This window comes from Seriola aureovittata, chromosome 12 (genome assembly GCF_021018895.1).
Source record: "Seriola aureovittata isolate HTS-2021-v1 ecotype China chromosome 12, ASM2101889v1, whole genome shotgun sequence".
NCBI lineage: Eukaryota > Metazoa > Chordata > Actinopteri > Carangiformes > Carangidae > Seriola > Seriola aureovittata.
Genome location: NC_079375.1, coordinates 21584876 through 21599215, shown reverse-complemented (window position 1 = coordinate 21599215; position 14340 = coordinate 21584876). Strand labels below are relative to the sequence as shown.

Sequence of the window (14340 nt, the reverse complement as noted above, 5' to 3'; positions counted from 1 at the left end):
TTTATAATAGATTAAGTGGGGAGAGTATGGAACTGGGATGTCCACAGTAATTCTTTCAATAAAACTACATCATTGAAAATATTTTGAATTTAATTTTTAAAAAAAAGTATAAATACAACCCCTGTTTTCAGGAACACGTTAACGTTTTGTGACACCTTAACATTAAATTAACTTAACATTAAATTAGGAAATTTCAAAAAGGCGTTATTTCCTGCCACGTAACGGCGCATGCGCATCGCTCAGCTAGTCACTTGGCGACGTGTACCCGGTGTGTGGAAGTGTTCAGGTATCTCACCTCTGCTGGGTTACAAGCTGCCATAAACACCTAAAAAGCCTTAAAATAGCGAAAGCATGGGAGGATCGCAGAGTGTGGAGATACCGGGGGGAGGCTCCGAGGGCTACCACGTCCTCCGGGTGAGTTTTTGGCTTCTACATCCTGGTGTTAGCTGTTAGCTTAGCATCCGGCCAGAGGCGGAGCGTCCCCTGCTCTGTGTGTTGACGAGAGACCGGGGATGTCTGCCGGGGCCTCCGCCTGGTTAACACCTACACCACGTAAGGAAACTGTTGTGTGCTTTAGAGCTGAATCGGCGTCACCTACCGTTTCTTTGCATGGTTTGGTTTGTCCTGCTAGTTAACTGGTTGAACGTGTTTACCTGTGGCTAAGCGCCAGTGCTGAAGCTAGCCGAAGCTACGTAGCTGCGCTGAATGACAGCTGACAAGCTGTTTTTTTTTTTTAATACACGCATTATCGGACCGGTCTGTGCAGAATGCTTCTTTAACCTTGTCTGGCCCTATGAAAGATCTGGTGTTTGGGTTAGGGCTAGGGTTAGTTCATGGGTAGACACAGCAGAGATCACTGGATGGGGTTAGGGTTAATACTGGGTGCAGGTTAAGGTAATGGAAGCACATATCAACAAAGAAAACAGGCTTCGACACAATACATTTCTTGTATGTTGATCAGCTCAGGTCCAACCTGTTCATGTTGTCTACACTGAGCATGTCAGATACTATTTCTTTACAAGGCATTCAGTAGTATGCAAAACGTGAGTGTCACACCCCAGCAGCAGCAGCAGCTCAGATTGTCTCTCAATTTTGTGCAGGTTCAGGAGAACTCACCTGGACACCGTGCAGGACTGGAGCCTTTCTTTGACTTCATTGTCTCCATCAATAACACCAGACTGGTAAGGAAAGCCAGCAACTGTATCTAACAGGATCAAATATAAGTGGTAAGGGACAGCGTATTTCATGGTTGCCTCATCCGTCTTCTTTTTCTGCAGAACAAGGACAACGACACTTTGAAGGACTTGCTGAAAGCCAGCGTAGAGAAACCAGTTAAGATGCTGGTTTACTCCTCAAAGACTCTGGAGCTGCGGGAGTCCACTGTCACACCCAGCAACTTGTGGGGGGGGCAGGGCTTGCTTGGTGTCTCTATTCGTTTCTGCAGCTTTGAAGGAGCCAATGAGAATGTTTGGCATGTGCTGGTAAGCAGCCTTGAAGTCTCATCTGTGTTTTACTGTTTTATGTGATAAAGTGTTTTTTTGTTCACGTATTCTCCTCCTCTTTATTAAACAGGAAGTAGAGCCGAATTCCCCAGCAGCCCTTGCTGGCTTGCGGCCGCACACCGACTACATCATTGGAGCCGACACTGTTATGAATGAGGTAGATTATCAGCATTTCCCATCCTTGCTACTGTCACTCCTTCACATTCTCCACCTGATATTGATATTGACTGTGTGTCTCCTCCTGTTGTCCGACCTCTCTGTGACTTGATCCTGCAGTCAGAGGACCTGTTCTCTCTGATAGAGAGCCACGAGGGGAAAGGCCTGAAGCTCTATGTGTACAACACAGACACTGACAACTGCAGAGAGGTGGTCATCACACCTAACAGTGCCTGGGGAGGCGAGGGCAGGTAAATCCTTACACACTTACACCCTTCCTGTTAGACATACAGGTGTAAAGAGAAGTTTGTCCATTTTTAAGCGTTGGTGTACTTCCAAAAGAAATATTATTAATTTCAGTTGATTGCATCTCACATTAGCCTGGTAATCAGACTGAATTGAATTGTAGGTGATTAGTGATTGACCACTCACAACACTTTGATTTGTCAATTGTTTCTCTAACTGGGGGAAACAGCCGTTAATGAGCACAACACCAGACAAAAATTGATCTGGAACCAGGCTAATCTCAAATGTATTTGAATGAAAATTGAGGTTTGTTCTCAATGTTGTTCTCTCTCTTTTCCAGCCTCGGTTGTGGGATTGGCTATGGATACCTTCACAGGATTCCCACACGGCCTTTTGAGGAGGGGAAGAAGATCAGCTTCCCTGGAAATAATCCCAGTGAGCCTGTCAGTCCACTGAAGGATGGATTCACTGAGGTCAGACGACACACGCTCACTTCTTATTCCTGGTTTAACTTTATTATCATTCCACTCCAGTCCTCAGTCCAGATTAAACAAATGTTGAAAGGAATTGAACAGCTCTTAAATATGCATGCAGTGGATGGAAATCTGAAAATCACCATTAGCATCAGTACTTGTGCTTTACATCGGGAAGTTCCCTAAAACTTTGTATCCCGGAAACGTCTGGTTTCCTCTGCTTTATCACAGAAGCCAAAACTTTACCCATCAGTATGCAGAGTGTGTGCATGACATTGAAAATATTTAAGTTTTGAGTCATGAGGTCTCTGATTTTTTTTTAAATTTTCACACTTGAGAAATGCAGGTTTCCTCATTATGTATGCAGCAAAGCAGGCAGGATGGACAGAGAGCAATGTTGCTCATTAGAGATAATTGCACGTTTGGATGAATGTGACCTTATCTGTTTGACAGCAGCATCTTTTTCTCTGCCTCCCTCCTCATGTTCTCTCTTTTAACTCCTTCAGGTCCAGCTTTCAGCAGTGACCCCTCCTGCCACTGCACCTGCTGCCTCCACAGGCCTAGAAAATTCACTGTCCGGCCTGTCAATCAGCACAGCCCCGCCCACCATGCCCAGTGAGCTGCAGACAGGTATTTCATTATGCTCATTAAATGAAAGTGATATTTGTGATTGGGGAAAACTGTGTCACACTCTCATTAACATTGTACATCCACTCCATATTCTTATCTAATCCGATGTTGCGTTCCTCCTTCCCTGCTAGGTTTGCCTACAGTCCCTCTGCTCCCTTCCTCCACCAACCCCTCCCTCAGCCCCCTCACTCCACTGAATCCCGCCACCACCAACTTCAACCCCGCCACCACGCTACCAGGTGGGTGATTTCTCAAACATTCAAAGCACACATCATTGGTCTGCTCAGTCAGTTAGCTTTCAGCAACAAACATCCAGAACAGCCGGAGGGTGGCAGAAGCATTACAGCTCTCTCTCTACAGATTTATACAGGTGTGATCACACACCTGCAGAATAAAGACAAAGGTCAGCCTCAGCTGCATTAGTCAATATATAGTTTTAGTTTGTTTACACTTTGTCTACCGAAGGATAAGCTGCCATCAGTAATAAAGTGATTAGCTTAATTTTAAGACCAATATCAGAAACTCACTGAGCACAGTCAGTGTCATCAACCACTACCAACCTCTCATATTTTCTCTGTTGTCATTCTGTTTTTTGCTCTGGCCTTTAAAAAATATGAATGAGTAATGGCAGTTGCCCTCATATTGCATTGTGTGTGTGTGTGTGTGTGTGTTTAGGTCTGATGCCCCTCCCAGGTGGCTTACCTCCGCTCCCTAACCTTCCCAATCTCAACCTGCCACTCCCAGACCTCAGTGCCGTGCCACTAGCAGGCGCCGGCACTTTACCACCGCCAGTAGGGACGACAGGTAAACAAACATTCACACTTATGCTGCAGTTGCATATTTTTACTGTGCACTTTATACCGGTGGCTCCAGAATGACGGCCGGTCACAAGTAGACATCTCTTTGCTTTAAGGCGTCATAAGACAACACGTTTGGGTCACTGCTTTATAAATATACAGGTATACAAACTGTTTGAGAATAACTGTAATTGAAACTATTTGTCCCATAATGCATTGAGTTTGAAAGGTGCTTTTCACACTACTTATAATCTGGATTCAGTAATGTATCTGTGTTCAGGTCATATTTGATGTAGTATTCACTAGGTATATATATATAATATATGAGCACTGTCATTTAGTGGATATATTATATGAGTATACTGTACAGGCTAAATTCATTCTGTTTAATTGAAGTATGCAGCGTTGTGAAATTAATTTTAGAAATTAATCGATGACACAGCATCATGTGACTGTAACACCTCTCTTCTTTTTTTTTTTTTCATCCCTTCCGTCTGTCTCCAACAGTCCCACCTCTGGCCGCTCTCCCACCCCTCAACTTGCCAGGTCTGGCCCCGTTCCCCCCTCTACCCACTGTGCTTCCCTCCCAGCTGCCTCCTCTCCTTCCTCAGGGAATGGCCCCTCTCTTACCCACGTCCACCGTCGCCCTTCCCGCCTCGGTCACAGTCACAGCAGCGCCTGCCGCTAACCCTGCCGCTGACTCCACGTCACCCACGGAAGCCGTCTCAACGAACACCACGGAAGCACCGGCCCCCACGGAAACAACACTAACGTCGTCGTAACCTGGGAAACAAGATTCCGCTTGCCATCAAACCAAAACACACACCCGGTTTCTCTCTTTCCCCCCGTCTGTCTTTCTCCGTGTTTTTCTATTTATTTGGCCAAGAGGGACAGGCAGACAGCTGCACCAGTTCAGACACAGAGGTCAGCATGCTCCGGTTTTGCGTGAGGAAGCTTGTGTGGCACGATGAAGGATGGGTGGATATGAAGAATGGAGGACAGATCTAGACTGGTCTTACCAACATGTCTTTATTACCAGATTGTCACGGAGCTACTGTATGAGGAGGACGAGGTCTACTCTTCGTTTTATAGTTTGCTTTGCACTTCTGCAGTTACATCCAGGCAAAGAACTATCTTAGGATTTCCCCCCTTTCTGATCTGGCGATCCTCTCTGTTTCACAGTTAATTTCTATATATAAACAATGTATGTTTAAGGGGCTGGACGATGAATCGAATTTACTGAATTATTATCTACATTGTGACGCCTATATAAATAAACTGAGTATAGCTACAACAACCACTGACCTGTAACTGGAAGTTCAGCCAACCAATCAGCTCACTGTCCAGTCATTTAAGTGGTCATACTGGAATAAACCAAGACAACGATATCAGACGTGGCCAACACAGGGAATGATCGTGCACTGCTGTATTAAAGAATAGGTAAATATTATAGATTTTGGGTTCAGTCGTCCAGCCCTGACATGTAATCTTTTATTATTAGTTAATAGACCCCCTGACCAATAGATTAATTTGATTGCCGTATTAATCTTTGTTGAAATTTCTGTATGAGTGTTTTCACCCAATGAATGAATCTGCATAATTTTGCACCAGATTTGTGTTTTGAAATTATTAGTCTGTCCCTTTTGTATGTCTCCACGTATACCCAGAACTCTACAGTACACGCCGTCTCTACCACACGGAGACCGTAACAGCCTGACGGCCATGCCAGAGGACACCAAGGTTTACAGTTACAAGAGCTACTGAGTGTGTGTTTGCTGTTGGGTGATTATTAGTGGGGTGAAACATAGGTGTAGAGTCACTGAATACACATTACGTCTCCTGGCATGGCCGACGCGAATTGGTAAGCAGAGTTGCAGTGATGCAGAACAGCCACAACGTGTCACTGTAACAGCAGTTTCTGAAAACATCTGCAGTATGCACAGTGCAAGCAATAAAGCCAAATAAATTTTACATGATGCCTCTTTGTGTCTTTATCAACAGTCTACAGTGTTTGTTCCTACTCTTTTAAATTCTCTTTGACAGTCACCCTCTTTCTAAACAAATAAAAAAACAAAGCAATAAAGTAAAGTTGTAATGAGAGTACAGTGAAACGTTTCTATGGAAAACCAAAAGGTACAGGTGTTAAACCAAAAACACACAAAAAGAAGGTATGGGGGGGGGGGGTAGTGAAAACCCATGCAAAATTCAGGTGTAGTTAGAACAAACCACACAGGAAGATAAATGATATTAAAAATCCAACAGCAAGTGAAAAAGCTTCACATATACATGCAAACATCAGTGAAATACAGGCGAAAACTGGACTTAAGTTGTCTGCACTTCAGTGAGTTGATGTTTCAAGTATGACTAACCATACATGGAAGTTAATAAGAGCCGTAACAAATTGAATTTCAACTTAGCAACTAATTGTGAAATTTAACCGTTAATGAATAGATAATTAAATACCACTGAATTTATAGCAAAACAGATCTGAGTGTATTTAGTTTGAATTCCCTTTCTCTATGGAATTTTAAATCTGTAAGAGAGTGTGTAAGAAATCAGACATATTTATGGTGCTAACATCTGGATCTGGATTATACTACCATTATACTATGACTTTTTATGCCTTCTTATGCTAAGACTGCCTGGGCCTGGGGCCTTTCTGTGTGGAGTTTATGCCTTAATATACAATGATGTTACTTTATATGATGTTTCTTTTAGATTTTAATGTGTTACTATACTAAAACTTCTTTGTGCCAGTTATTAAACTATTGTTTATTCAACTGCTATAGTGGTGGTGAAGTGGTTGGAACTTTTACCTTGCAATATGAAGGCTGTGGGTTCGAATCCAGGGACAGTCCTGCCTCTAAACACCATGACAATTTTATGTCTCACCATAGGATGACGTTTTAATCTCAACTTAAATTACCTCTTAAAGGGCCAGACATTTTTATGCCTTACTATACTATGACGTTTTTATTCCTTACTATACTATGACGTTTTTTTTTTACATTTTTATGCCTTACTATACTTTGACATTTTTATGCCTTACTAAACTATGATATTTATTGAGAAATTTATGCCCTACTATGCTATGACGTTTTTATCACATTTTATGGCTTATTATACTATGACATCTTTATGCCTTACTATACTATGACATTTTTAAGCCTTACTATACTATGACATTTTTATGCCTTACTATACTATGACATTTATTGAGAAATTTATGCCTTACTATACTATGACATTTTTATGCCTTACTATACTATGACATTTATTGAGAAATTTATGCCCTACTGTACTATGACGTTTTTATCACATTTTATGGCTTATTTTACTATTACGTTTTTTGACGTTTTTATGCCTTACTATACTATGACATTTATTGAAAAATTCATGCCCTACTATACTATGACGTTTTTTTTTATAAATTTATGCCCTACTATACTATGACGTTTTTATCACATTTTTATGGCTTATTATACTATTACGTTTTTTGACGTTTTTATGCCTTACTATACTATGACATCGTTTGACATTTTTATGCCTTAATATACTATGACGTTTTTTGAGAAATTTATGCCCTACTATACTATGACGTTTTTATCATATTTTATGGCTTATTATACTATTACGTTTTTTGACGTTTTTATGCCTTACTATACTATGACATCTTTATGCCTTACTATACTATGATGTTTTTTGACATTTTTATGCCTTAATATACTATGACGTTTTTTGAGAAATTTATGCCTTACTATACTATGACATTTTTATGCCTTACTATACTATGACATTTATTGAGAAATTTATGCCCTACTATACTATGACATTTTTATGCCTTACTATACTATGACGTTTTTTGAGAAATTTATGCCTTACTATACTATGACGTTTTTTGAGAAATTTATGCCTTACTATACTATCACATTTTTATGCCTTACTATACTATGACGTTTTTTGAGAAATTTATGCCCTACTATACTATGACGTTTTTATCACATTTTATGGCTTATTATACTATTACGTTTTTTGACCTTTATTATGCCTTACTATACTATGACATTTATTGAGAAATTTATGCCTTACTATACTATGACATTTATTGAGAAATTTATGCCCTACTATACTATGACGTTTTTTGACATTTTTATGCCTTAATATACTATGACGTTTTTTGAGAAATTTATGCCTTACTATACTATGACATTTATTGAGAAATGTATGCCCTACTATACTATGACATTTTTATGCCTTACTATACTATGACGTTTTTTGAGAAATTTATGCCTTACTATACTATGACGTTTTTTGAGAAATTTATGCCTTACTATACTATGACGTTTTTTGACATTTTTATGCCTTAATATACTATGACGTTTTTTGAGAAATTTATGCCCTACTATACTATGACGTTTTTATCATATTTTATGGCTTATTATACTATTACGTTTTTTGACGTTTTTATGCCTTACTATACTATGACATCTTTATGCTTACTATACTATGACGTTTTTTGACATTTTTATGCCTTAATATACTATGATGTTTTTTGAGAAATTTATGCCTTACTATACTATGACATTTTTATGCCTTACTATACTATGACGTTTTTTGACATTTTTATGCCTTAATATACTATGACGTTTTTTGAGAAATTTATGCCTTACTATACTATCACATTTTTATGCCTTACTATACTATGACATTTATTGAGAAATTTATGCCTTACTATACTATGACATTTATTGAGAAATTTATGCCTTACTATACTATGACATTTTTATGCCTTACTATACTATGACGTTTTTTGACATTTTTATGCCTTAATATAATATGACGTTTTTTGAGAAATTTATGCCCTACTATACTATGACGTTTTTATCATATTTTATGGTTTATTATACTATTACGTTTTTTGACGTTTTTATGCCTTACTATACTATGACATCTTTATGCCTTAATATACTATGACGTTTTTTGAGAAATTTATGCCTTACTATACTATGACATTTATTGAGAAATTTATGCCCTACTATACTATGACGTTTTTATCACATTTTATGGCTTATTATACTATTACGTTTTTTGACCTTTATTATGCCTTACTATACTATGACATCTTTATGCTTACTATACTATGACGTTTTTTGATATTTTTATGCCTTAATATACTATGACGTTTTTTGAGAAATTTATGCCTTACTATACTATGACATTTTTATGCCTTACTATACTATGACGTTTTTTGAGAAATTTATGCCTTACTATACTATCACATTTTTATGCCTTACTATACTATGACGTTTTTTGAGAAATTTATGCCTTACTATACTATGACGTTTTTATCATATTTTATGGCTTATTTTACTATTACGTTTTTTGACGTTTTTATGCCTTACTATACTATGCCATCTTATGCCTTACTATACTATGACATTTTTTGACATTTTTATGCCTTAATATACTATGACGTTTTTTGAGAAATTTATGCCTTACTATACTATGACATTTTTATGCCTTACTATACTATGACATTTATTGAGAAATTTATGCCCTACTATACTATGACATTTTTATGCCTTACAATACTATGACGTTTTTTGAGAAATTTATGCCTTACTATACTATGACGTTTTTTGAGAAATTTATGCGTTAATATACTATGAAATTTTTATGCCTTACTATACTATGACGTTTTTGATAAATTTATGCCTTACTATACTATGACATCTTTATGCCTTATTATACTATGACGTTTTTTGACATTTTTATGCCTTAATATACTATGACATTTTTTGAGAAATTTATGCCTTACTATACTATGACGTTTTTATCACATTTTATGGCTTATTATACTATTACGTTTTTTGACGTTTTTATGCCTTAATATACTATGACATCTTATGCCTTACTATACTATGACATTTTTATGTCTTACTATACTATGACGTTTTTTGAGAAATTTATGCGTTAATATACTATGAAATTTTTATGCCTTACTATACTATGACGTTTTTGATAAATTTATGCCTTACTATACTATGACATCTTTATGCCTTATTATACTATGACGTTTTTTGACATTTTTATGCCTTAATATACTATGACATTTTTTGAGAAATTTATGCCTTACTATACTATGACGTTTTTATCACATTTTATGGCTTATTATACTATTACGTTTTTTGACGTTTTTATGCCTTAATATACTATGACATCTTATGCCTTACTATACTATGACATTTTTTGACATTTTTATGACTTAATATACTATGACGTTTTTTGAGAAATTTACGCCCTACTATACTATGACATTTTTATGCCTTACTATACTATGACATTTATTGAGAAATTTATGCCCTACTGTACTATGACGTTTTTATCATATTTTATGGCTTATTATACTATTACGTTTTTTGACATTTTTATGCCTTACTATACTATGCCATCTTATGCCTTACTATACTATGATCTTTTTTGACATTTTTATGCCTTAATATACTATGACGTTTTTTGACGTTTTTATGCCTTACTATACTATGCCATCTTATGCCTTACTATACTATGACATTTTTGGACATTTTTATGCCTTAATATAATATGACGTTTTTTGAGAAATTTATGCCTTAATATACTATGACATTTTTATGCCTTACTATACTATTACATTTATTGAGAAATTTATGCCCTACTATACTATCACATTATTATGCCTTACTATACTATGACGTTTTTTGAGAAATTTATGCCCTACTATACTATGACGTTTTTATCATATTTTATGGCTTATTTTACTATTACGTTTTTTGACGTTTTTATGCCTTACTATACTATGCCATCTTATGCCTTACTATACTATGACATTTTTTGACATTTTTATGCCTTAATATACTATGACGTTTTTTGAGAAATTTATGCCTTACTATACTATGACATTTTTATGCCTTACTATACTATGACATTTATTGAGAAATTTATGCCCTACTATACTATGACATTTTTATGCCTTACAATACTATGACGTTTTTTGAGAAATTTATGCCTTACTATACTATGACTTTTTTTGAGAAATTTATGCCCTACTATACTATGACATCTTTATGCCTTATTATACTATGACGTTTTTTGACATTTTTATGCCTTAATATATTATGACATTTTTTGAGAAATTTATGCCTTACTATACTATGACGTTTTTATCACATTTTATGGCTTATTATACTATTACGTTTTTTGACGTTTTTATGCCTTAATATACTATGACATCTTATGCCTTACTATACTATGACATTTTTTGACATTTTTATGACTTAATATACTATGACGTTTTTTGAGAAATTTACGCCCTACTATACTATGACATTTTTATGCCTTACTATACTATGACATTTATTGAGAAATTTATGCCCTACTGTACTATGACGTTTTTATCATATTTTATGGCTTATTATACTATTACGTTTTTTGACATTTTTATGCCTTACTATACTATGCCATCTTATGCCTTACTATACTATGATCTTTTTTGACATTTTTATGCCTTATATACTATGACGTTTTTTGACGTTTTTATGCCTTACTATACTATGCCATCTTATGCCTTACTATACTATGACATTTTTGGACATTTTTATGCCTTAATATAATATGACGTTTTTTGAGAAATTTATGCCTTAATATACTATGACATTTTTATGCCTTACTATACTATGACATTTATTGAGAAATTTATGCCCTACTATACTATCACATTTTTATGCCTTACTATACTATGACGTTTTTTGAGAAATTTATGCCCTACTATACTGTGACGTTTTTATCATATTTTATGGCTTATTTTACTATTACGTTTTTTGACGTTTTTATGCCTTACTATACTATGCCATCTTATGCCTTACTATACTATGACATTTTTTGACATTTTTATGCCTTAATATACTATGACGTTTTTTGAGAAATTTATGCCTACTATACTATGACATCTTATGCTTACTATACTATGACATTTTTATGCCTTACTATACTATGACATTTATTGAGAAATTTATGCCCTACTATACTATGACATTTTTATGCCTTACAATACTATGACGTTTTTTGAGAAATTTATGCCTTACTATACTATGACGTTTTTTGAGAAATTTATGCCTTACTATACTATGACATTTTTATGCCTTACTATACTATGACGTTTTTTGAGAAATTTATGCGTTACTATACTATGAAATTTTTATGCCTTACTATACTATGACGTTTTTGATAAATTTATGCCTTACTATACTATGACATCTTTATGCCTTATTATACTATGACGTTTTTTGACATTTTTATGCCTTAATATACTATGACCTTTTTCGAGAAATTTATGCCTTACTATACTATGACGTTTTTATCACATTTTATGGCTTATTATACTATTACGTTTTTTGACGTTTTTATGCCTTAATATACTATGACATCTTATGCCTTACTATACTATGACATTTTTTGACATTTTTATGACTTAATATACTATGACGTTTTTTGAGAAATTTATGCCCTACTATACTATGACATTTTTATGCCTTACTATACTATGACATTTATTTAAAAATTTATGCCCTACTGTACTATGACGTTTTTATCATATTTTATGGCTTATTATACTATTACGTTTTTTGACGTTTTTATGCCTTACTATACTATGCCATCTTATGCCTTACTATACTATGATCTTTTTTGACATTTTTATGCCTTAATATACTATGACGTTTTTTGACGTTTTTATGCCTTACTATACTATGACGTTTTTATGCCTTACTATACTATGACATTTATTGAGAAATTTATGCCTTACTATACTATGACATTTTTATGCCTTACTATACTATGACATTTATTGAGAAATTTATGCCTTACTATACTATGACATTTTTATGCCTTACTATACTATGACATTTATTGAGAAATTTATGCCCTACTATACTATGACGTTTTTATCACATTTTATGGCTTATTATACTATTACGTTTTTTGACGTTTTTATGCCTTACTATACCATGACATCTTTATGCTTACTATACTATGACGTTTTTTGACATTTTTATGCCTTAATATACTATGACGTTTTTTGAGAAATTTATGCCCTACTATACTATGACATTTTTATCACATTTTATGGCTTATTTTACTATTACGTTTTTTGACGTTTTTATGCCTTACTATACTATGCCATCTTATGCCTTACTATACTATGACATTTTTTGACATCTTTATGGCTTAATATACTATGACGTTTTTTGAGAAATTTATGCCTTACTATACTATGACATTTTTTGACATTTTTATGCCTTACTATACTATGACATTTATTGAGAAATTTATTCCTTACTATACTATGACATTTTTATGCCTTAATATACTATGACATTTTTTGACATTTTTATGCCTTACTATACTATGACGTCTTTTGAGAAATTTATGCCTTACTATACGATGACATTTTTTGAGAAATGTATGCCTTACTATACTATGACGTTTTTATTATATTTTATGGCTTATTATACTATTACGTTTTTTGACGTTTTTATGCCTTACTATACTATGACGTTTTTATCACATTTTATGGCTAATCATAATATTACGCTTTTTGACGTTTTTATGCCTTAATATACGACACCATTTATTATTATAAATAAATGGCATAATTTTTATGCCTTACTATACTATGACATCTTTATGCTTACTATACTATGACGTTTTTTGACATTTTTATGCCTTAATATACTATGACGTTTTTTGAGAAATTTATGCCTTACTATACTATGACATTTTTATCACATTTTATGGCTTATTTTACTATTACGTTTTTTGACGTTTTTATGCCTTACTATACTATGCCATCTTATGCCTTACTATACTATGACATTTTTTGACATTTTTATGCCTTAATATACTATGACGTTTTTTGAGAAATTTATGCCTTACTATACTATGACGTTTTTTGAGAAATTTATGCCTTACTATACTATGACGTTTTTTGAGAAATTTATGCCTTACTATACTATGACATTTTTATGCCTTACTATACTGTGACATTTATTGAGAAATTTATTCCTTACTATACTATGACATTTTTATGCCCTAATATACTATGACATTTTTGGACATTTTTATGCCCTACTATACTATGACGTCTTTTGAGAAATTTATGCCTTACTATACGATGACATTTTTTGAGAAATGTATGCCTTACTATACTATGACATTTTTATGCCTTACTATAATATGACATTTATTGAGAAATTTATGCCCTACTGTACTATGACGTTTTTATCATATTTTATGGCTTATTATACTATTACGTTTTTTGACGTTTTTATGCCTTACTATACTATGCCATCTTATGCCTTACTATACTATGATCTTTTTTGACATTTTTATGCCTTAATATACTATGACGTTTTTTGACGTTTTTATGCCTTACTATACTATGACGTTTTTATGCCTTACTATACTATGACGTTTTTTGAGAAATTTATGCCTTACTATACT

At 34.6% G+C, this 14340-nt stretch overlaps 1 protein-coding gene across 1 annotated transcript; it reads left to right on the top strand.

Moving 5' to 3' along the window:
• The first annotated feature begins 252 nt into the window (after positions 1-252).
• Positions 253-5775, top strand: LOC130179416 (Golgi reassembly-stacking protein 2-like). The gene is made up of 10 exons (XM_056392371.1): positions 253-414; positions 1101-1181; positions 1278-1481; positions 1573-1659; positions 1779-1909; positions 2245-2377; positions 2884-3007; positions 3139-3246; positions 3683-3811; positions 4312-5775. The coding sequence occupies exons 1-10, from the start codon at positions 352-354 to the stop codon at positions 4584-4586; spliced, it is 1335 nt and encodes a 444-aa protein (XP_056248346.1). The 5' UTR covers positions 253-351; the 3' UTR covers positions 4587-5775.
• Positions 5776-14340: the final 8565 nt, after the last annotated feature.

Excerpts from the sequence above, each read along its gene's own strand:
- LOC130179416 (XM_056392371.1), top strand. The coding sequence starts at position 352 with ATGGGAGGATCGCAGAGTGTGGAGATACCGGGGGGAGGCTCCGAGGGC. Across the intron at positions 1,660-1,778 it reads CCGACACTGTTATGAATGAG|TCAGAGGACCTGTTCTCTCT; the intron begins GTAGATTATCAG and ends TTGATCCTGCAG. Across the intron at positions 3,812-4,311 it reads ACCGCCAGTAGGGACGACAG|TCCCACCTCTGGCCGCTCTC; the intron begins GTAAACAAACAT and ends TGTCTCCAACAG.